Raw genomic sequence first — 25,043 nt, 5'->3', positions numbered from 1 at the left:
CAGGAGAAAACCACCTGTTTGAGAATGATGAAAAGTTTCTACCCCAAATCCACCTGCAAGGAAATCCTGTGAAAATGACTATAAACACCCCTGATCTGGCTGCTCCTCTCCCCTGGAGGCTAAGTGTGACACCTTCCACGCCTTCCCCAGGAAGGCCCAGGCCTGACTCCATGTAGGGTGGAGATGACTTTGGTTCAGGCCCATGAAGACTCTCATGCTCACCAGTTTCTTGGGGACCTTCTAAATGGTAGTGTTCCTAGGTTGGATCCAGAAGCTACTTACAGTCAATAAAGTAAGTATGATGTTCCTAACCCACCTGGTCACCTAAACCACCCTTGCGTTGGGCTCCACTGAGGGTTTTTATAGCCTGGAGGAAATACTTGGTTTAGAAAGATGTGATTCAAAAAAAATATATATATATATGAAAAGTAAAAGAAATCCAGGTACTGATGGGAAGTTAAACTTGCCTCCTGTGGACAAAGTCATCTTGAAGATGAAAAAAGCTCTGGGTTGTGGTGACAGTTGCATAACAATATATATATACTTAATGACATGAACTGTACAATCTGAAATGGTTAAAGCGGTCAACTTTGTTATAAACAATTTGCCGCAGTAAAGAGTCAGTCTTGCACTACTATTCATACCCGCCTCCACCCCAGTGTGAATACATTTGGCCAAAATTGAAGAAACTTATTCTAAAAGCAGAAAAAGACAAGGCATTTTTTTCATTTTTGCTAAAGCTCTCTCATCATTTAAAACATATAAAGGTAGAACGTCATTTTTTTTTTTTTTTCCTCTCCGGTACCGGGAACCGAACTCACGACCTTGCGCTTGCCAGGCAGGCGCTTTTGCCGCTGAGCTAAATCCCCAGCCCCGGTAGAACGTCATTTAAATGTTAGCATCACACAGTAATTCCCCTCAGTTTTCTTGGTGGCACTTAAAAGTGGTGTATATTTATATGCAGCCCCTCCTGGCTAGTTTATTACATTCCTTAGACAACTAAATAAAAACAGAGAAACAACAGAAGAATGTAATACCACTCTCTAAATATGTTCTGTATGGATACTTTTCCGAAACAGCAACTATTCAAGTTTCTTCCTACTTTTTATTTTCACTAAGTTGAAATATGCTTTTTCAAATTTGCACTATTCTTGCCCTATCCTACCTTCTCCCTCTTAAACACACTCAGGATGAGTATACTGGGGTGAGTGATGTCATAGGGTTATAGCTACCAATCCTGTGGACACTGTTCTTTTCAGCGCTGGAAAGATGTAGACATCCTTATCTTGGGTAAAGAGATCCAAGGCGAGTGGTAATATGTGAATGCCAGGTAGGTACACTTGATTGGTGTCAAGTGTGTGGAGCGGCAGTTCTATAAACAGCAATCACAGCAGCCTGCAGCAAGCTTTCCGGACGTCTACTTGTCAATAAAAAAGTCAAGTTCATGTTTTCTTGGTCACAGGAATATAGCAAGGGGATCATTCGTGACAGGGCCAGTTACATCATAGGGTTATGCAAACCACGGGCCGTCCAAACAGGAAGGGGCTGGCTGTGCAGGTCGAGTCAGAATTCTTGTTTTGCATGGTTGTCAAGGGAACACAAAGTCCCTCCATCTGAGCTCATTAATTTTCAACCAAAAATCAAATCACTGGATACCTTGCCCGTGTAGCACATAATTGATCATCTCCATCACAAAAGAAAGTGAATGTTAATGTCATATACCACAACATTTAACATAAGTTTTTTAAAAAAATTTATTGAATACGAACATGTGGAAGAATGTTAGCACCAAACACCCTGTTAAGCAAATCACTTACTTGTTAGAGAGGATGTGTGACTTTGAAGTGGTATGGCATTAGCAAAATTTAAAAAAATTGTTTTGTACTTATTGAAACTCAAAACAGATGAGCAAAGTGCTTCCAAAATAAAGATTAGCAAGGTGAAGTAGAAAAGAACTTCCAAAATAAAGAGGACCAAAAATTACCCTGAGAATATGTGCAGCACTGCCACAGACTCGGTGGCCTACACGCTGACCTGCGACCCTCACGTACAGTCCTGCGGGTTCCAAGTCAGACCTGCGTCTCACTGGGCGGACGTCCAGGTGCTGGATGGGCTGGGCTTCTTCCGCCCCAGCCTCTTCCAGCTTCTCGGGGTCCCAGCACTCCCTCCAGCTTCAAAGCCAGCAACGGTGCCTCTCTCTCCCCGACTCTTGACACTCTTCCTCGTTCCTCTTTCACTTTTGATTCCAATAGGCCCAGCTGCAGAATCCAGAACAATCTCTCCTCAAGGTCAGCAGATTAGTACCTTAGTTTCCGCTGCCACCTTCAGACTCCTTTCCCGTTTAACCCAATGCATTCACAGGTTCTGGGATTAGGGTACAGCAACCTCTGTGTCTGGCGTCATTATTTAGCCTGCCATCATGAGAGTCTTCTCATTAAATACACACGTAAATATACACGAAATACACCACAAAATTAATATTTTTGTGACAGTTCAATAATTGTCATTCAGTTGTTTTAATCCACAGAATTTATCTTTTTGTCTAAACAAAACTCATTAAAATGGCCAAATACAAGTGACAAAAAAGTTGAGGGATACAACAAACTGTACAGTATTACAAAGTAGTGGTTATCATTTTATCTGTATATATAAGTGTATAGGCATATATACATATACACAGAATTTGAACGTTAATCAAGTGGTTCTAGAAAATGAACACACAACAGAGATTCCCAGAAAGGTAATGCTTATAAAATATGGCCATGCTTATGGGGATCCAAAATCAGCCCAAGATGAGATTCCTAATAAAGACTGCACAGGTCAGAGACAAAGAGATTCTTTCTTTCCAGGTTGGCCATTCTCCCCTTCTTATTTTCTCCTCACTTTCGGCCTTCCATTGTCCATACTGAACTTCCATGTGTAGTGAAGGCCCGCTGCTGTCACGTGACCAGACCCGGCCTGAACAAGATCAAGTTACCAACCCCAGTGATACCAGTGCAGCTGCTTTTGAGGAAACCATCAAGCAAGGAAGGAAAATCAGTCACGCATTCGTCATCTAGTGTACCTGTAATTCCAGAGCAAAGGTCCTAATTCCTTCCAGGGCTGACATGCTAGCTTTGGCTTTTCAAAAATACTGTGTTTACGTATGACCACTGTCATCAGCAAGAGCCTGTGCCTGGTCCACGGCAGATTTAAAAGACAGGAATGTGGTAGTGACGATCATTTTCAGTCAGCAGAGAGATCTCTGGCCACTCCCTGAGAGGCTCCTGTGGATAGCACACTGCGAAGTCTCTGGAGTTGAACTTGAACAGCCGGAACACTTTTATCTTCACTTCAAGGGAGTATCCCAGTATAAACATGTCAATCTGGTGACAAGATGAAAGAAAGGTCACAAATACGCATTTTTGAATTCCTGCCTCCCACCTCGGTGGGGGAGTGCTCTTCTGCTGCTCATGAAACAATCTCCTTGTTTACAGACCCACCCATAAACCACTGAGTGGGCACATGCTTAGGAACAAATGTCCATTGTGTGTAAGGAAGAGGCCAAGCATAGGAACATCTCTAGACAAGCCCAAAGAAATCTGAGGAAAAAGCTGTTCAGAACAAATTAATTTAAAAAGAATGCTCACAATGAAAAGCTACAGTGTTTTCCAACCAGTTTGATCCCATTTCAAATCAATTTGTGTAAGAGTGTCAGATAATTATGCTCATTTTCTATGCAAGCAAAACAAAAGAGGCCCTTATCCATGGGGAAAATATTAAAAATTTTAATGGGGATGATTTTTTCTGGACCTAACATTTTTAATAATTTCTATTTACCTGTGATACATAACCAAAGACTTTCCTGAAGTTATCTCATTTTCCACTTGGCCTTTCTCCTGGTTACTCCTCTGTGGGAGAACCACTGCCAAAGCAAGCACCTCTGGGCAGTTGATTCACTACTGCTGAAGGCACACCCCAAAGGCCTATGTGTTTGAGTACTGTCTGTGCCATCCTTTAGTCAAACACACGCATTTCCTCTTCCTCGCTTACCTGCTCTAATCCACACGTGTCGCCCACAGAATTAAGGTGATTCATCATGAAGCTCAAAGGGTCTGATGATGTCTCTCTGGAAAACAGGAGTCTGAAAAGACTTGGAATGATCTTGTTAGTCTTCATTTGTTCATAAACTTCAGTGACTTGATACAGCATGATGAACTTCAAAGCTTCATAAAGCTTATATTCCAGAATGGCATCGGAAAAAAGGATGTTGCACATGCTTCCTCTCTTGTGATAGTCCTTAATTCCACTAAATTCAGTCCACTAAAAAATGCAGATGTGAGGCGAGGTGAATACACACATCATTGCATAACTTCACAGCACTGATAACACACGGCAAAGGTTAACAGAGGGGAATACAAGGTGTGATCAAAAAATAGTGTGTATTTAAATGAAAGAATGCTCAACAGTAAAAGACACATTGCCACTAATCCCCCTCAAATAGTCCCCGCTCCCACTGGACACACTTATCTCACTGTTCTCAATGCTTTCTGAGGCAGCTTTGGAAGTCCTCTTTCATGTCTTTAGTTACGCTGTTGTGGCTGCCCTGAAGTCCTGAATCCATTCAAAATGTTTCCCTTTCACGGTCACTTTGACTTTGGGGAAGAGCCAGAAGTCACACAGTGTCAAACACAGTGGATGAGGACACATGAGAAGATTAGGATTGCCTTTCCGCTGGGCGCCACTTGGCAGCCGTGTATACCGTACTTGTAATCACACTTTGTAAAGACACTTACAAAAGGACTCCAGAAGTACTTAGCAAGTGGCAAGCAGAATGGAGCAAGTACGTGCAAAGGAGGGAGAGTATTTAAGGGAAATTAATGGCAACATGTCATTTGCTGAAATAAAATTTTTAAAAAATTAAGTATTCATATTTTTGATCACCCCTTATAAAACTTTTTAACTGCATTTTATATCTTTTTACACTGACTTTTTATTTTTTTAAAGTTTTTTTTAAAGAGAAAAAATAAAACTAACAAAACAGAGTTTCAAAACAGGTTAGTAGAAAAGTTACAATAGTTAATACTATTGCGTATTACTGTCTTCATAGTAGTTATTCAGGATAAAGACACAGACGTGGTATCTTGTCCAAACAATATTAGCACAAACCTTTCTTTTCAACGAACTAAGAGAAATTGACTGTGTAACTACCTTAATTATCTTGTGTATAAATATATATTTTCTTTTTCCCTTTCTTCCTCTCCCCTTTCCCCCATCATAGTTTGTCTTTCCTTTTGAACAGTTTCTTCCCAATACATAGTATCTGTTGCATATTTTGGATCTCGTTCAGTTTCTCACACTAGTGAGACAATTCAATACTTTTTAAAGAACATATTTCAATAAACCAACAGAAATTAACAGTACAATTATCTTAGTTATCTTGTGTATATATAGATATATTCTTTTCCTTATTGAAAGGAAGAGTTAATGCTTAATTTTTTTTCTGATCAGTTTTGCATGCCTATATCTGATAATCTGAACTACTACATTGAAGATAACAATATGCAATATAACAACCAGTTAATTTCCCATCATCTTGTTTGAAATTGTGTATTTTTATTATTTTTTATTTATTATTCTCTTAAAAAAAAAGAAAAACCACTATACTGTGATAGACTGAATATGTTTCCCCCCAAAAGCCATATGGCGAGTGCTTAATTCCAGGGTAGTGGTGCAGGGGGTAAGGCCTTTCCTGGTGACTAGCTCCTGTGGGCGGAGCCCTCAGGGATGGGACTGGTGCCCTCATAAGAGGAGGCCAGAGAGCTGACTCGTTGTCCTCTTGCCATGGGAGAACACGGCACGAAGATAACCGAGGGGAGGCCCTCACCAAACCCCACCCTGGTGGCTCCCTCATTTCAGGCTTCCACCTCCAGTTTCTAGTATTTTGTTATAGCAGCCACTCCCACTTTTACAATAACGAGATAGTTTAAATAAAATATTTTTCCAAAAACGCATCACCCAGTAGGTAAAGTACCAAGCACATCAGTTCTCTAAAACTGTAACTTAGAATAGTTGGGCTTCCCAAAAGATATTCCAGGGGAGAACACAGCCAGGATTCTTCAGCACTCACTGCACACCAGGCAAGTTCAGAGTACCCTCCGTGTATGAGGTCATGGAGTCCTCTTGGTAACAATACAGGGTATATGCTACTCAGAGTTCTCTTTCACAGACATGAAAACTATGGCTCAGAAAGGTTAAGGGGTTTCTCAAGGGAACTGGGCTCATTCCCCTCATCCAGAATCCATGTCATTTGTTAACAGCGGGAAGAACTCCAGTCCACCGATTACATGTGCGCCACCCCACGTTATGAACCGGGTGCACTGCAGAGAGCATTCCAGAGCCCCTCGTCTGGAACCTGCACATTTTCCCAAGGAAACACAGGTGCATGATAGTCACAGGTGTAATTATAGCTTAGAACAACGCTGCTCTTCATTATTTGAAGAAGAAAAAAGAAGTAATCAACTAGCGGAAGGAGCATTTCTGCTTGCATTTCTTACTTTCCTCCCCAGAAGTGACACGCCTGATACCAGAGAAGGCCAGCCACATTTGAGCCATGTGTTCATATGCCTACTCTTTTGGTTACCGTTCCCCACCTAAATGCTCACCTGCATTTTCAACAGTTCTACACATTTACGTAATTTTCCAAACACGTTGGAACCTGTATACTTCTCAGGACCAAAACTGTATTGCTGGATCCAGTTACAACCTTGTGAAAACAACAGTTTTTCAGGAAGCTTAAAAAGAAAGTCAATGCCAACAAGGATTAGTATCTCAACATCCGTTACACACAATTTGGAATATGTTGTAGTACACACTCTTATCTCCTCTAGCAACCTTCATTTACCTGACAATAACAAGTAAGGTGAGATAAAAGGCATACATTCATCTTTTCCTTAGATTTGTGGATTACAATCTAAAGATCCTATTTCGACCTTACTTCACATGAGATAAGAATCTAAATATAGGATCATGCCCATGGAAACAATCTTTTTGAATAAGATACCTCTAGTATAGCTCATCAGACACTACTTTTAACCAAACGATGGCAGAGCACAGTGCAGCAGGGAACAGGAGGATTATATAACAAAGCCCACCCTGGTTCCAACCCAGCTGTCACTCATCAGCTGAGAGGGGATTTAGCCAGCAAGGATTATTTTCACCTCTTAGCTTTATCTTCCACTGAAATTAAAGATAATACTGTCCATTTTGCAGGGCTCTTGTTGGAGTTGAACGACATTATGTTGTACGTGAGAGTCTGATCCACTACAGTATCCAAAACATTTTCCCACGCAACTCCGCTTGTTAAGTCCAGGGCCTCTTACATGGTCTTTGCCCTCAGCAACAACCAACAGAGCTAGCACACTGCATATACTTGACAAGTATTTGCTAGGTAAGATAGAATTCATAAACACAAGTTTAAATAAAAGGCACCAAAGAAATACAATTTGTGAATCTATATATTTCTTTGCCCCTCTACCCCAGATTAGGCATACTGCACTCCAAATTTAAATTAAGATTATTTAAGAATACACTGCTATACACTGTCAAGAAAATGGTAAAGCACGTCACAGACTAGGAGTAAATACGTGCCTATCTGACAAAGTGTTTCTACTCAGAACTCTCAAAAGTCAACAGTAAGAAAATTAAACAACCCAATAAAAAGTGGGCCAAAGGTTCAGATAGACACTTTTCCAAGAAGGTAATATGGATAGAGAATAATAAGCACATGAAAAAATGCTCCACATCACTACTCATGAGGAATAAAAACTAAAAGCATAATGATACCAGTGCATACAGATCAGAATTGTTAAAAATAAGAAATGTGACAACACCAAGTGCTGGTGAGAATGTGGAGTAACCAGGGTCACTGATCCACTTCGGAAAGTTTGGCCGTTTCTTGTAAAGTACACACCTCTCATGCTGTCAGGCAATGTAACTCTTAGGTACTTACCAGAAAGAAATATAAGCTAATGTTCATAAGAATATTTAAAACAGCTTTATTCACAGTTGCTAAACACTGGAAACAACCCAGGTGTCCTTTGATAAACTGTGTTACATTCCTATAAAAGAACATCACTCTTGAATGAAAAGGGATAAACTACAAATGCACAGAACAACGTGAATGAACTGCACATGCATTTTGCTAAAGCAAAAAGGACAGATTCAAAACCGCATACTGGATGAGACTAGACTAGACTAGATGACAGCACTTATACGACATTCTGGAGAGAGTGAAATTATAGGGACAGAAACAAATTCAGGGTTGCCAGAGGCTAGAGGCCAGACAGCAACTGACTAGCAGGATATACAAGAGAAGCTCTGGGGTGGTGGTTACATACTGTATGAATTTGCTAAAAAGCTCCTGACTTCAGAGTAAAACAGTGAATTTTACTAGACCACCTTATTTACAAAGAGCAGATGACAAAAAAAGATGGGGCATTGAAAAACAAACAAACCCGAGTATGACGTCTTTCTGAGGTGGATTTGCAAGCTGGCCTAAGAGACACAGGGCTGAGTTAAATGACCTCCCAAAGTTCCCCCAATCTCCCCAGAGAACCGCGGGAGCTTTCGAGCTGCAGTCCCCGTGCACAAGCCATGTCCTGTGTGTCCAGGGAGAACGCATACCTTAACAATGTCCTTTTCCTTCATCCAGGACGGGAAAGAAAGGCCCTGGCTGAATATCTGAAACAACACCGATCTCAGAGCATCGTAATTATCTCTCTTCACTTGTCGAACACATTTAATATGGTGTCGCCAGAACAGCTCTTCATAAGCCTATTAGCACAAAAAGAGAAAGTTTTAATTAAATCCACCGGACAAGAGAATAAGAAAACAAATTCAAAGAACACACTGAAAAAGTGTTTTCAGTGAGGCGTCCCTCCCATCAGAAATGATAAATTAGCACTATAACTGTGTATAATTTTAAAGTGACTCCCACATGTAAGATCGGCATCATCCTGTTTTAGATGACAAGTCCTGGAAGAACACGGCAGGTCATTTTGGTTGATAATGGACATAACACAATCACAATGAAAAGTCCTATCTATTTTTAAGGTCATGCTAAACAGTTCTTGAAATGCACTCTTTCTCCCTCTTTTTTGTTTTTGCTAGTGACAAGATGGGGCAGCACTTTTGGAAGTATTTACCAAAATCAGTCCAGTGGAAAATTCTAAAGCTCCTCAAAATATTTACGTGAGGGTGCTTGACCCTTCCAGGAAGAGGTTCCCCCGCACGTGCAGATGTTTCACGGGCCTGGTGCGGGGAGCTGAAAACACAACGCTCGGGCTTACAGACCTAACTCAGGTACTGATTCCTCAAAGGCCCAGGCTCTAGAGCAAAGGCCAGGCCAACCTCCAGCAGCCGCTGGCTTCTGAGCCACAGTGTTCCCCGCACCCTTTGGTACCGCTGATCTCTAGACTTACTAAAGCGGAGTGGAAAGTTTCCTGATTTTGACAGACAAAGTCTCTATCTTTCCATGACTTCTATAAACAGACACACCTTCCTCATCAGCTTGGCATGGGGTGTTTCTCCTTTCCATTCTCTTGCGCAATAACTGAGCAAATGAACTTCTGCCTCCACGCTGAGGTTCCCTAGACCAAATCAAAAATAAAAGGCAGTTCATTTTCCCATCCCCATCCCTCTTGACCCTTCTTTCTCCCCTAAAAACAAGGAAATATACATAAAATGTTTACTTTTGAATTTCCTCTGCAGATATCCAATCCACCTGAAAAGTAAAGGAAACAACACTATCAAAAGTCTGCACGGAAGAGCAAGCGTATTTGTGAAATTTGACGGGGATGCAGTGACGTACCATTTCAGCCGGTGTCCTAAATACAAATGCAGCCTCCTGAAGTAGCACAGGGTAGCTACCAGCAGCGACACGGCCAGCATCACAGAGCCCCTGGCTATGCGCCAGGCAGTATCTAGGGCCTGGCTTGGAACTAGTGTCCAGGAGTGAACTTGGTCACTTCCTATCAAAAACAAACAGAAAACCAAAATGCCTATAGCAATTAAATAAGTCTCCTGTAAGAAAAAAAATATACCTTGAATCATTTTGCTTATCGAGTATCGATCATTGATTTAAATATTTTAAAGTATGCAAAACTTCAGTCCAAAAATTAAAGCAACGTCTAGTTCTTCCCATACTCAGTGTCCTATAAGGACATCTTTGTAGCACAAAATCAAAGAGGGGTAAGGAACAAAAACAGTAAGGACTTCAGAATCCAGACTTTACTACTTCTTTCCTAGCTGTGTGGCTGTGGTGACGTGACTCCTCTTACCCTGTATTTTCTGGACAGTAAAACGAGGGTGAAAGCACTGACCCTGCTGGGGGAAGGCTGACACGCTGGGCAGCAGCACACAGCCGGGCTCACACGTGGTTCCTGCTGGGCACCTGCTGAATGCACGCAGTCACAGGGACTCGATTCGGCCTAGCTACGCTGCTGGCGATGAGGCCAGCGGCCTCTAGCCACCCACTTCCGCTGTACTTTTGGATCATGACTGGTCACAGTATATGGCATCATTTCAGTTACACAGAACGAGTGACCCAAAACAGCAGGAACACAGATGTCACTACCAGAAAGTAAGCCACCAAAAAGGGAAGTCAGGAGATAGATCCAGACACGCTGCTTCTGATATACACCAATTCCTGATCTCACAAGGGATAAACTAATAAACAGACCTAAGAATTCACATAGGGCACTTGCAAAATTTTGCTGTGTTCGGTAGATTCCTAATTATATTCCATGTGAACATGCAAAATGCTGAAGTGCAAATGAGGAAGAGGGCTTCTGAGAAATGGCCAAACCTCCTGGGGTGTGTTGCGAAATAATTTCCCCCGCAGCATACAGTTTAGTAAAATTCCAGTGACCAAACACAGTAAAAGCCTTGTCGACATGGACTCTGCAATCCCAGCATTTTTATGATCGGGCTATTTGATGTACACAGGCACTCTCAATAAAAAAGTAACTTACCAACAAATACACAAAAAAGTATTACCAGCAAATTAAGAAAACATATTCCCAGTTACTTGAAAGGACAATTCAAACAAATGCTTATCTATTTAGAATAGTTAATTAGCTATTCAAATCATATTTACTACTACCTTGAAATTTAGTAAACCTTTTTATATTTAAAAATATAAAACTCTCCTGCTTTTACAGGTATGATTTATATTTTTATTAATTTAGATGGCTTTCACAACTTTGAAACTTCTGAAACAGGCAAATACTTTTCGCATATTCTGCAATTCATGCAAGAATTAAAATTGCATCTGTGTGATACATAATTTCATTTATTGTAGCTTTAAGATTTTCTAGAGAAATGGAACATTATAGGCGGATATGGTGGCATATGTTTGTAATCCCAGCACTCTGGGAGGCTGAGGCAGAAGAGTCACAAGTTTAAGCCAGCCAGAGTAATTAATGACTCAGCAGAACCTGCTACTAAAACAAACAGCTGCACATGAAGCTCAGTATGAAGGCTCTAGGTTTAATTCCCTATAGTACACAAAAGGAAAAGAAAGATGGAACATTATGCATCATTGTATACTTTTTTTATCTGGTTCAGGCTAGGAAGGCCAGGGAACATAACCATGCGAGCTGAGTGAGCACCAGGGAGCCAGCTGTCCGTGGGTGGGAGAGGGCTGTGGGGTGCATGCAGGAAGAGCGCGACTTCTCCAACAACTGAAATAGTTACAATCTGAGCTGCCTGCCTGGCTGCCCCTGGGCTAAGCATTCTGGAGGGATCTTCTCATTTCCTCTTCTGAGCCACACTATGCAGCGACAGTAAAGGTGGCCCAGAGTCTGACAGTGAGCCCTGCTGGTCCTCCACACAGCAGCATGGGGTTGGGGACAAACGGCTTCACTTGGCTCAGCTTCGGTCTGCAGACCTGGGGATGACATCAACACACGCGGAGCTGGGACACAGCGAGCGCTCAGTGCACGCCTGCTTTTGTCATCGTGGCATGTCACCACACAGGAGGCACAGCAGTACCCACCTCTCGGAGCCACTGTGGGCCTCATGGAAATACTAGGAAAGTGCTTAGCCCCATGTGCTCGCTCCAAAGGTACCCAGTAAATGCTAGTAAGCCACTGTATTCTTACTACTGCCATCACCTTTATTTTGCAGATGAGAAAAATGTCAAGGGGATAAAAAAGGTTAAATAATTGCGTATGGGATTGAGCCAGTAAGTGGCACAGCTAGAATTCAAAGAGGATGGATGGAACACTAGAAGCTGCCTGTCTTACCCCTTGGCTGTGCTATCTCTGAATTACGGAGTTGAGTAAATCTTCAGACCAGTGCTGCTACTGCAAAGAGAATTAACACTCTTTTAAAAGAGAAATTTGAATTCTCCTGCTAGGGCCAATAACTAAAAAAAGAGAAGAAGCCTCACACAACAGTCTCATGATGACAGTTTTGATGATCTCCCGAGTGAAATCCCATTTCTCCAAACGCAGCAGAAAGAGGGTAATGCTTTGGACATCAGAAGGTTCTGAGGGTCCCCCCCAGTTCCTGCCAGGGAGAATTCTGTAGCTGCCAGCCGAACTTCCTGTCCTTTCCCCAGGAGAAGTGGGCACCGCCTGACAGGCCCCTGGTGCTTGGTGACCGGGACTTGGTGAAGAAGAAAGAGCGGGAGGGTTCATCTCCACAGGCTCAGTCATGCCACGTAAGGAAAAGAACCAAAAGGAGCGTTCATGGGGGCAAGTTTGGCGAAAAACAGTCTTTAGGAAGCCAACTTGCAAGAAGAAGCAGGAAAGAGAGGTGCTGCCCGGAACTGTGCATTTTGTGCCTGTGAAGAGACACAAAAAGTGAGGTTTCCTTTTTATCCTTTTGGGCTGGACACTTGGGAGGAGGCTGACACGAGCATACAGGGCAATGCATTTCTGTCATACCAGGAAACAGATTAACAAATCTCACACATCCCCTCAACCTCCAGGATCAACGTGAGCTGACCCTGACCCACACATCAGAAGAAACGGGGCTTTGGTAGTTAAGACATTCTTGGGGAATGACTCTGGGCCTCCTAAAATCAACCTGTGAATATCTGTAACTAAAATCTGATCTGTGATCACTCTAACTATACAGAGGAGACACCTCTGACTACAACTACAAAAAGGCACTGTTTTCTGTGGTAAAACTCTAATTCATTTTTTTTCCATTCTCTACAACATATCAAAGCTGAAGTATTTCAAACACTAAAACAGGAACCAAAAGCAAAAGAAAAAAAAACCCTAAAAACAAAACTAAAGACACTGAACAGCCGGAAACCGAACGATCATGTATTCAGATCTGCCCTACACCCTGGGGCTCCCAGTGGCTGGAACCTGTTTCTCACAGGGAAACTCAGTAGCATCTGCTGTTCCTCCAGATCTTCCAATGCTGCTCCGGGTTTAGGACGGATTCCCCTTATTTTTTATTTTTCCATGGACTGCCACAGTCTTTAACCTCATCCACTTCCTCTGCAGTTATTCACGGCACAGCACCACAACCATTTGTGTTGGTCAGCTTCTTACTACTGTAACCAAATACCTGAGGCAGCGATTTGGAGAGGACATACTTCTTTGGGCTCACAGTTCCAGAAGTTTCAGTCCATGGTTGGCCAGCTTCACTGCTTTTAGGCCTGTGGCAAGGCAGGAATATCATGGCAGCCAGGAAGCAGAAAAGGAAGAAAAGATCTGGAGAGGAAGGCCCACCCCCAGTGACCCACTTCCTCCAAATAGGCACCATCTCCGCCTCCTATCAGCCCATTCAGCTGTGAACTCATCAACTGATCAATCTATCTGATGAGGTCAGCACTATCGTGATCCAATCACCTTTCCAGGCCCCACTTCTAAACATTACTGCATTGGAGATCAAGCCCTTAATACATGAGTGTGGTGGATTATGGTCAACTTGTAACACCCAGCTGAGCTGAATCAGCACGGTGCTGGGTGTGGAAGGCCCACCTGAGGACTGTGGCCAACAGCATAAATGGAGAACTGGAAGGGAAGATGGCATGTTGCTGATTCTCCTAGAGAAGCTTGTCATGCTGGTTTTCCAGTGTGATGTAGACTCAGCTGTTCTCATCGTCAGAGGAGCATAGATCCTCACTGTTACTGAGGTCGGCTGTGGTTTTCTTTGGGGGAGCTCTAGTCCTTATCTTGAGCATCACTTCCGGGCTCCACTGCAGATCTCTCAACCTGCTGACACTGATACTTCACCCCACGGGCACAGACTTTTTAACTTCCACTACTCACCTTTGGGTCTTCCCAGTGCAGATCCTCGATACAGACTTGCATGGGACATTGTCGTGGGTTCTAGGCCTCCAACTGGACTTGTGGAAGACATTACCAAGGATCCAGGCCCTCAGCTGGATTGTGTGGGTCTCTAGTGTGTGGACAGATCTCCCACACTCTTCTGCATTTGACTCTTTGGGTGAATATTATAAAATAATCCTATAAATTATGTGTCCTGTATTAAACCTATTTCCTTGACATCTGAACTATAACAATGAGGCTGTGAGAACACTTCATATTTAAACCACGATACCATGGCACTTTCTCCACCCACATCAACAAAATCAACTGCATTCAGCCCAATGACTGTTTCTTACGCAAGCAGAGGTGGCGTATCAAAGACTACTGAGTGGGCCGGGGAAGGCAACATCAAATCTGAGCTAGTGTGGAAAAGATGATTTAATTTAAAATGGTGCGGTAGCAGAGGGAGGAAAGAAACACACAGTAAAAATCTCTTTGTCAGGCACAACAGCACATGTCTACAACCCTGACGCAGGACGCTGGGGCAGAAGAATTGCAAGTTTGGGGCCAGTCTGGGCAACTTAGTGAAATCCTGTTTCAAAATAAATAAAATGGATTGCAGATGTAGCTCAATGGTGGAGCATCCCTAGGTTCAACCCCAAGTACTAAACAGTATCCCTTTGTTTAAAAAATTTCATGTAAAAAAGTGTTTAATAAACCACAGATATTTCTGTCTGCTACAATTCCATATTATGGTTAGAAAAAAATGTCCTCTTATTCTGTGAAGGGGTGCGGTCTAAAGACTTTCCAACTGTTTGGATTTTCTGTATTAATTCTGTTCAATTAAGAAAGAACAGTCCTACTTGGTAAAATATTAAAGGGAACACGACAAGATCAGTATCACTGGGGAAGAGAACCACAAAGTGGAAGGTTTTTATCTTGAAAGCCATGACCAGTGTGGCACTCAACTGTAGCTTGTCATGCAATCTACTTAAGCCATTGCACCATCCCCCCAGACGGGCTGCTCTCACCCAGGCTCCTATTCAACCGAAAGGATCCATAATACACTAAGAAAGTGTTCCTGTCCACCACAGGGAGGCTGCGCATGTGTGCACTTTTCATAACATCACAGGTCAAGAATGAAGAAAAGTTCTTTGCCAATTTTATTGGTAGTTAAAAGACTTAAAAAACTCAGCAGTCACCTTAGAGGTATTTGCAGGCCTGCCAGGGAGACAATCACGAATACACTCTTCTGCATTTGACTCTTTGGGTGAATATTATAAAATAATCCTATAAATCCTATAAATCCTTCATTCTTTCTGCTACTACATCTTGCAGGAATGTTAAAGGCACCCCATCACTTTAAGGTCAGTTTAGTTTTCTGTGTGTGGGGGGGGTTTCCTAAACCCACCCAATGATAAAAAAAGAAGAGGATGCAACAGGCTGCTGTCAGAGAGGAAGTTTTTATTCCTTCCCTAGGAAAGGACAGAACTCTAGGCCCACTTCATCCAGCCATGCAGACTCTCCAGCCAGGGAGAGAAAATGGATTTTGCAGAATGAGCAAAACTTCTTGTCTCCATTCTGCCATTTTCTACCTTCAGGACCTTGGACAAATCACTTAGCCTAGAGACCCCAATAAGTCCCCAGATGCCCAACACAGGATTGGCCTGCTTATCACTTTTCTTTAAACAAAAGAATACTATCCAAACACAATCCATTCCGCTGAGTGCCTGCTACAATCTCCCCCACCATTTTGTAGCAGTCTACTTCCTTTTCCAGAATGTTTCTCTTTTTATTGCTCAAAATATGTCGTTATTCTATGAACATAGATCAGGCTCCTCTTGCAGATCAGGCACTAGGCCAAAAGCTGATGCCACAGCTACAAACTAACAGACTGGATTCTGGTACTACTGACACACAGACTGGCCCAACTGAGACCTCCAGGAGAAAGCAACACAGGTGGACGAGCAGCCTAACACAGGAAGTGACTCTGCCCAGGTCAAGGAAGGCCTTGCTGGAAGGAGGCTGAACTAGGACCCACGCTGGCAAGGCTGGGTGCTGGCCTAGAGATCCTGGGCAAGACGCCAACATGTAACTGAAGAGCGAGGAGAGGCCTTGAAGAAGTTTAAGAAGGGGCTTCTGGGATCATACCTGTGACCTCGATTTGAACTGTTATTGCCTGGGGTCCGGAAGAAGTCTGATTCCTCTTTCATAAGACAGCCTCTTACATCTTTCCCAGAAGGACAGACGGCCTTGGGATGAAGGGACTTGGGTCCCACTGCAGTCCGGGGCTGGATTCCACCCAGGCACGTGGGGCAGAACTGGTCCCTGCTCCGGCACACCCTTAGCTCGTCGTTCACAACGCAGGCCAGTCCCGTGTATTCGTGATTGTCTCCCTGGCAGGCCTGCAAATACCTCTAAGGTGACTGCTGAGTTTTTTAAGTCTTTTAACTACCAATAAAATTGGCAAAGAACTGGCACTGGCTCAGCTCTGGCAAGGGTCTCCTTCTGGCAGAGCAAGAGATGGTATTCCAAAGAGGAAGGCAGAGAGAATGCTGTCTTAATTTGCAGTGGACCTGGGCATCTGACAAGCTGTCACATGAATGCTTTGTTTTTGAGGTGAACAAAGCAACCCAAGGAAAATGAGAAGTCTGAATCTGAACCCCATGTTCTGAAGGAAGGTCAGTTCCCTCTGAACTAACTGCATGCCTGCCTTCCCAAATCATTCTCTCCCAAGAATGTAAATAATCAGGAACACCAACTTCAAAATTCACTCACTTCCATCACTTCCACTCCACATTTTTCTCTCTCCCTTTTGCTCAACCACATGACACTGTCTGGGGGTCTCTTCATCATCCTGGTCCCTCATCTGAACTCATTCCACTTTCAAAGTGAGGCCCCAGGTAGGAACACAACATGCCGGTCTGACCCCAACAGGACAAGGTTCAGTAAGATGACCACCTTTGCTCTGAATCAGCGGTCAGCGAGTGTTCTATGAAGGATCAGAGGTAAGGATTTTAGGCTCTGTGAACCATACGGTCTGTCCCAACCACTCAACCCCACCCTTACAGCAGGAAGGCAGCCAAGGTAACACTGCAGAGCTGTATTGCAATAAAACTTCATTTATAGACACTGAAATCTGAATTTCATTTATTTTCATGTCAAGATAGGGAATTCTTTAGATTTTCTCCCCAACCATTTCAAACTGTAAAAACCATTCTTAGGTCCTAGGCCAGAGAAAAACAAACAGCAGGCCAGATTTGGCCCTTGGGCTGTGGCTTGCCAAACCCTGTTCTGGATGGCATATTGAGGTCCCTGCAGCCTGGGGCTTATATCAGGGTCGCCTACCTGCAAACAAACACCAACCAAGAGGCCACTCACTCATATTCTGCCTGCTGTCAACTTGAAGCCCCGTGGACCTATGCTGGAGTCCTATCTTCTGAAGGGCAAGAGGGGCAACTGTCCTTACATTTCCAGGCAGAGAGACTGTCCTGGGGGTCAGGCCTCCCAACTCAACCTCTCTCCCTTCCCGCCCCTCTGAGGATGACAGACAAGTGACTGGCAGGTTCAGAGCATCCCAGGCCTACTCAGCTCATCCCTCCTGTCTTCCCCAGATCTGCCTAGAGGGAAGGAATCCTAGCCTGCTCCTCAGTAGGGAGGCCAGGCATTGCAGGACTGAGTTCAGCTGAGGTACAATGTGCAGCCCAGCTGACCACACAACTAGGACATGTAGATTTTATCTGTCATTGTGCTGCCTCATTAGTGATTTCTTGAACCTCTGAATCATGTGTGAACCTTGCACCTCACCATGTGGGAAGGGCAGCCAGGGCGATCAGGTCATGTGTGCAAGTTCTGTGCCTCAAGACCCAGCCAGGACCTGACATGCTCCCTGCTTGATTTCATGCAGTCCTTCAACATTAAAGCTTCTCCACTCTGCTGCAAACTGTTCATGAGCATGTTGACGAAAAATACACTCGGGGGCAAGCCACTCTTCACTTTTGCTATGGTGGTACAATTTGCCCATTATTCAGTCATTTGGGTGCTGTTGCTAATGGTTACTAATCCTTCTAATTGGCTTCCCTTCCCCAATTCTATTTTCCACTCTGTAGCTAGTATGGGTTGGTATTTTTTTTTTAGATAGTCGATGGATGTGTCATCGCCTATTTAAAAAAATCTTTCCGTGGCTTCTTGTATTTGTTGCAAAGATCCACCTCGGGGCAGCCTGACATGAGCCGGAGAGGCCCCTGATGAGACGTGTGAAAGGTACAGAAGGTCTGTCATCTGTCGTACCAGCCTAGCCAGAAGCCTCGGGACTGACTCTTCTGTAACTAAGAATACTAGTGCCAGTCAGGGCTGCGGCCAAGGCTCACCCTGAAACCCCAACCAGCCCAGGACCAACTGGGATCTGTCCCACCGGGGATCAGTGTGATCTCCCTGATACTTCCCAGCCTACCTCCCCATGTCCTTGACCTTTCTCCTCTCAGGGATCCATCGGCCTTTGGCCTTGAAGACATGCTCTCCTACAAACGAAACCAGTGGCTTCAAACACAAACCCACCAACAGGACAGTGCAGTGCTACTCAAAGTCTGCGGAGCAGTAACATCAGTATGACCTCAGGACTTCACAGAAATTCAGGTTCTCAGGCCCCTCTGAAGGGGAACCTGCCAGGATCCCCAAGCCATCTGCAAGCACATGGATGGCTGAGTGGTACTGTTAGGGACGGAATCACACTGGCTCCCCTGTGGATTTTCTTTTTTTTTTTTTTGGTTTTTCTCTGGTACCGGGAACCGAACTCACGACCTTGCGCTTGCCAGGCAGGCACTTTGCCGCTGAGCTAAATCCCCAGCCCCTGGATTTTCTGATTTACTGGGCTGGGCCCAGGGCTCTCTTTTCCATGTCCCCAGGAGAGTTCAGTCTACTGCCACTGTTGAAAAGCTGCTAGAGCAAGGGTCCCCTGTCCCTGGCCGATTCTGTTACCTCAAACACATCATCAATGCCAATTAATTTCCACAGTTGTCATTAGGAGAAATCAAGCCCGAGAGAGAAAAATCACTCAAGGAGTGCAACTCCAAGTGAGTGCTGCTTCTGTTCTGTGTTCCTTTCCCTCCCATGTGAGGGGCTTTCTACTCATCAGCTGTTTCTCCGTGGTGGGAGCCATGCTTGCCTAAAAACGAACTTTTCTGAAATTAGTAACAGAGGAACATGGCTGTTCACGTGGCCTCCAAGGAGGGCCCAGCTGCTCCTGGGTTGTCCGGAACTTCAGCCTCACGTCCCGGAACATCTCTCAATCCCAAGCAAGCTGGAAGGCTGGTGCCCACTCCCAGGCCTCCCCTGCTCTGCCTCCAGGTCCTCCCAGAGCTCCTCCCACCCGGCCCCGCTCTATCTATACTCTTCCCTCTGCAGCATCCTTCCACCCACAGCTCCTGCCTCAAACGTCACTTCTCTGACCCTTTCCCGACCCTCAGACCTGAGCAAAACCCTTTTGCCTCCTGCACAGCACACGCTGTCCTTTTCTCAGCCCTTGTCACAGTTTATACAGTTGTGTTTGTGGCTGACTACTGCCTGTCTCCCTCCGCAGACAGTAAACATCTTACGGACTAGGCCTGTGTCTGTTTCCTCTCTCCTTTCTCTGGGCCTAGGCACAAAGAAGACAGTTCATAAACATCTGCTGAATGAATGGAATGAATTTGTGTGGTCAGGATCTAGTTGCTGTGTCTCCGTGTCGGAGACTGCAGCCCCGGGATCCCATCTCTTCTGCCATAGACCGAGAACCCTAGTGCCCGCTGGGCACTCCCATAAAGGCTCCGTGCATCCGCCTTGGGCACCAGTACAGCTGTGCGAGTGGACACTGGCAGGAAGAATGGTCACCAGGAGGGGTGAAGCCCTCCCTTCCCTCCTCCCTCACAGTTGCAGTCAAGGCGTGACGTGGCGGGTGTCTGGGGCCCCCACGCCACAGAACCCAGCCCAGCCCTGGGGAGCCACCTCTGTGCTTGACCTTGGACTTGCTCCTGACTCCACATTCCTACTCCGAACAGTCGCCTCTACCTCGGTGGTCCTGTCTGGCTTTTGATGTGCATGTCCGAAACAGTGGGTTTTCTCCTCCCTAATTACACCAGGCAAGAACAAAGCAGGAAGTGAGAATGTGAAGTGGCCACCTGGTGGGGTGTTTTCCAGGTAGTGGGAAGAGGAGGCAGCTGAGGGGCTGGCTCTGGAGAGCCAGACTCCGGACCTCAACTTCCTCTCCTTTCAACCGACCGGAGGCGGCAGGGCCACTAACCACGCCTCGCCTTTGTTCTCCAAAGTCCTCTTCATTTTACAGCATTTCAGAGTTCTGTGCGAGGGTAGTCATGGTGGAGCACAAGGCTCCAGATTTGAGACTAACTGGCTGTGAGATAAACTCAAAGCTAGTGCCACGGAAGAGATGCCTGCAGCACACCCAGAAGATACAGAAGCTGGTGACAAAGCCAGCAAGTCCCCTGACCCTCAGTGGCTCCCGCGTGCTTCTGCCAACGTCCTAAACCAGAGGGCCTGAAGGCGAGTCAGGGAAGAGCCTCCTCACAAGCAGCTGCACAGAGGTGACCAGTTTCTAAAGCAGGCAGGAGGAAGAGAAGAAGAAGGGGAAGAGATGAAGAGGGAGAGGGAAGGAGAGGAAGAGCTGCACCTCCACGTTTTACCTGCTCCAAAACGTGAACGAAGGCATCAGCGGGGTATATGTGGGAGACGGCGCTGGAATAAGAAAGTGTGAAAAACAAGCCAGGCCCAGGACACGCAAGTCCGCTAGCTATCAAGACAACCAGCTAGCACCCAAACCTGAGCTGAGCAAGTATTTAAGAAACAGGAATATACCACGGATAAAACTCATCAAGTAAAGGCTTTCTTAGGCCAAGTGATTTTTATCTGCAGATTTCAGAGGAACTCACACACCCAAGTCTTGCACTGTCCCAGGTACAAGATTAAGGGACCCAACATTCGTGGTAGTAAGTCCACTCGCTGTTTCTGTTGCAAGCTGAGCAGCTGGTTTTCTCCTTCGCTACAAACTGAACTCTAAGTTCACCTTGCAAACGCCAAGCAAAGTGACAAACAGCCGGTCTCATCACTGACATCAGTGTCGACTGGCACCGCATATCTAGACGCAGCTGATTACAGTCAGCCTGTGTGGGCCCCAGCTTGCCATCTCTTCCCCTTTCCTATCAGCCACTCTGCTCACGGCTCAACCCACCCAAGTGTGCGAGTCAGAGGCACTCAGTTTTTCCCCGACTTCAGACAGTTGCCAGGCAAGTTGATGCCTTCTTGTCACAGATCAAAAACACCTCCCCGAAGTGCCAAGCATTATTCTATCACCTAGGGATAGAGTTTCTCATCACCAGGTAGTAAACAATTTTAGTTCTCTTCTTTTTGAGTGTTATAGCTCCAGTCCACCTCCACTCCTGAGACACTTAGGGACTGGTTTACGCCTGCTGAGGCCATCCTGACGACAGGAGCTCATCTCCACCACGGTGGGACAGCAGCGGGGTAGCATGTTTCTTTAACAACCCTTAACTTTTTTTTTTTTTTTTTTTTTTTTCCCGGTACCAGGAATCGAACTCACAACCTTGCACTTGCCAGGCAGGCACTGTGCCACTGAGCTAAATCTCTACCCCTTAACAACCCTTAACTTTTAATAACAGGCTGCTTCTCTCTGCATTGAGGGATAGCTCTCTTGAGAAAGTGTCTTCCAACTACATGATTACTCGCCCTGCTAGAAGATGAACCCTAATATCCATTAAAATCTAACTGCAGAGCAAGTGAAGAGCTAATATAGTTTTTTAAATTATGGTGTCAACTCATCCAATCGTGTCACACAGACTGAGCATTACAGTCACGTGATAAGTCAGCAACAAGAGGTTTACTATGAATTCTTAATTTAGAGCTCTAGCGGGCACAGCACTTTATGTGGTACAATTTGGGGGATTTTTATTTCCTGGAAATCCCAGCAACAATACTAACAGACAACGGTGCTTCGTTTCCTAGAAATGAACATAAAGGTTTGAGCATTCTCTTAATTTAAATATGACAGCACCTGTCTATTCTGGCTCCAATTAAATGGGGAGGTATGTCTAGAACAGAAGGTTAATGGAAAATAAAATGGAGTATGTCCAGAACAGAAGGTTAATGGAAAAATGTAAACATGTAAAACCTTTTCTTTGTTGATTTATTGAAAGAAATATTTAAATGTACTTCCATTAAATTAATTACAAATCAAATACGCATACCACCTCAGTTTTGAAAACACATCGTCTTGCTAAGTAACCAAACCGTCATCAGACCACTCACACGAACAGGAGAGAAGAATGAGCTGTGGGTGGGATATACTAGTCAGTGATGCATGTGACAGTTAAGTACAGACTCTCATGGCCACATACAGGGAAGCACACATGCATAGGTAGCTTTATCTCAGCAACAAAAACTTCATTATGACCTCTCCTCTTCGTCGCACATTCTGCAATGATTCTGTATCAGGGAGTGGTGCCATGGCCAGTGTCCCAGGGGTCAGCACTCCAGTGCCCTGTGCTAGTAACACTTGAGAAGGCACTCACCCCTCCTACCACAGGGCACTAGAAAAGGCCTTCTAGAGCCAGGTAAAAACGTCATTTTCAACTTAGTAACTGCACCAGGCAAGAGTGTTTACCTAAAGAAAATACATGGGTCCAACAAGAGAGACTCACAAAAATGTGTAAGCTTAAAAGTGGGCAAATGCATAGCAGAAAAACATCAACTATGGACCCTACGGTTCTAAGCATTCTGCTCCGCATATGTTTAATTGCAGTGATTTTTCTCCTCTCAGCCCTCAAGCGACTTTTAAAGGAGGAAAATATTTCTAATCGGTACCCATGCGAAGCACTGCCAGTCACTCAAGCCAGCACCCTCTACTCGGGGGGCAAAGACCCAGCAGGCACCTGTTCTACATCAAGCTCCAGCTCTCAGCACATTTTTGCCAGGCAGTGTCAAGGAGCAAGTGTGTGCACCCCGGTGCCTCTCACTCCTCCAACATCTGCCTAGTCCCCACGAACACAGAGGTGCACACCGGGAAAGCTCACCCGCCTGCCTAGCGACCACCTGGGATTTCTGTGGGAGCAGGCCCAAGACTCCGGATGAGGGGCCAGAAACATCTGCTCCCTGCATAAACTCAGTCATGCTTGAAGGGCTTGGCAATCAAGGAAACCACAATTCTGAGGACCACACCTTTTAACCGGCAGAAAAGCCAAAGCTGGTGGGTGACCCTGTCCAACTCTGCATCGCTTGGTTTCTCAGAATGGGGGTGAACATAACAGCAACTTCACAGTATCAGGAAATGACAACACCAATAGCAGCAGCGAACATCTGAGTACTTGGTGAGCCAAGAACCATCAGAACAACTTTGCACAGAGTAAGTGAGCGAGGACAGAAAAAAAATACTAGCCTATATGTTATTCTGAAATTCTGGCCTTAGAAGAGGACTGCCAAAGAGAACTCGGAGCTTATTCCACAGGACAATACAGCTGCCTCTGCCTTCCAGACGGGTGATGTTGTCCTCTTCCGGCTTTGGGGCCGTTCACTAAGTGGCCCTTGAAGCCACCTTCCCTGTCCAAAATTCAGATCCTAACACTGTTTGCCCAGCAGTATCATAAGACAGAAGTTTAGTCGTGACTCTCAGTATCAAAACACTTCTAAAAACAAATCACAAAAACCACTTTCTGTCCCTAGCTTTTCTGTGGGTTTTCTTCTGTTGCTACCCTTTTGTTTTTTATTGTCAAGTACTACTTGGTATCACTTGCTACTATCTTAAAAGCTAATCTATGCCTCTCTTACCCAAATAAGGGTAGACGTTTCAAAAGCTGTGTCTGTCCTAGCTTGAGCAACTGATTTTAAAACTGCTGGGCTTTGTTTTGTGATTTCCCCCGCTAAACATAACCAGCAAAGAAGGGAAACTATGCACCTATATCCTCAGAGGATATGTTCTGGAGGAAGAAGTTTTCCATAATCTGATCCTTGAATCACATTCTTCTTCTGTTGCACACCAAGCACAGACCCCACAGGCTGAGGCAGAGGAAAGAATTCTCTCCCGGGCTTACAGCGCTGGCACACCTTGAACTTGGTGCACATAGAGGAAAACTCTTGGCAGTTTTATATTAAGCCCACAGTAGGCACTTTTCTGCCTTCCAAACCAGCTTTTTCCAGCTGTGCCCCTACCATGTGCAAACTGCCTTTCTCTGCCAAATGAAGGCAGGGAGAAGGGGAGAAAATACCATCATAAAGAGTTCAAATGAAAACACCCACAGGAAATATTTGGCTAACTCCATAATAACGCAAGGTGCAGAAAGGTTAAAAAATGAGTTCACTCCCCAAACTTTTCAGAGTGGGAGGTAACACGGGACTTCCACACTGAGAAGCTTGCAGAGCTGCGAACGTGGTTGTGACTCCTACCCAGACTCTCCAGGGCAGTGAGGTCCAGACCTCCCGCGCTGACTCCCAACCCCAGAGCCTGCTGAGCGAACGAAGAGCTCCTGCTGGGCCGAGAACGGAGACTCACACGCACCCCCGGGCCCCGCCAACTTCCACTCCCGCTCGCGAAGTCACGATGGGCTCGCACCCCGGGCACGGCCGCCGGGACGTGGCCCACCAAGGCGAGAAGCAGCGAGCCTCGTGCCCCCGGGGCTGGCACGGAGGCCAGGGCACAGGGGTGCAGGGGACCACGCTCCACCGGCGCGGCCGTCGGCGGGAGGACCGGGTCACCGAGCGGGCGCGGAC

The 25,043-nt window shown here is 45.1% G+C and overlaps 1 protein-coding gene across 1 annotated transcript; it reads right to left on the bottom strand.

The window, feature by feature from the left end:
• Nucleotides 1–1,736: 1,736 nt before the first annotated feature.
• On the bottom strand, nt 1,737–25,041 carry Fam105a (family with sequence similarity 105, member A; the record flags this gene model as incomplete). The annotated part of the gene is made up of 8 exons (XM_005386124.2): nt 1,737–3,365; nt 4,033–4,302; nt 6,645–6,773; nt 8,665–8,814; nt 9,538–9,629; nt 9,732–9,763; nt 9,851–10,010; nt 24,720–25,041. Coding segments are annotated over 8 exons (1,329 nt in total), but the record flags the coding sequence as incomplete, so codon positions are not given.
• Between the last annotated feature and the right edge of the window lie 2 nt (nt 25,042–25,043).

Source organism: Chinchilla lanigera, unplaced genomic scaffold (assembly GCF_000276665.1).
Source record: "Chinchilla lanigera isolate Chin_1 unplaced genomic scaffold, ChiLan1.0 scaffold00025, whole genome shotgun sequence".
Lineage (NCBI taxonomy): Eukaryota > Metazoa > Chordata > Mammalia > Rodentia > Chinchillidae > Chinchilla > Chinchilla lanigera.
Note: the sequence above shows the minus strand (reverse complement) of the source record. Positions and strands in the feature narration are given on the sequence as shown.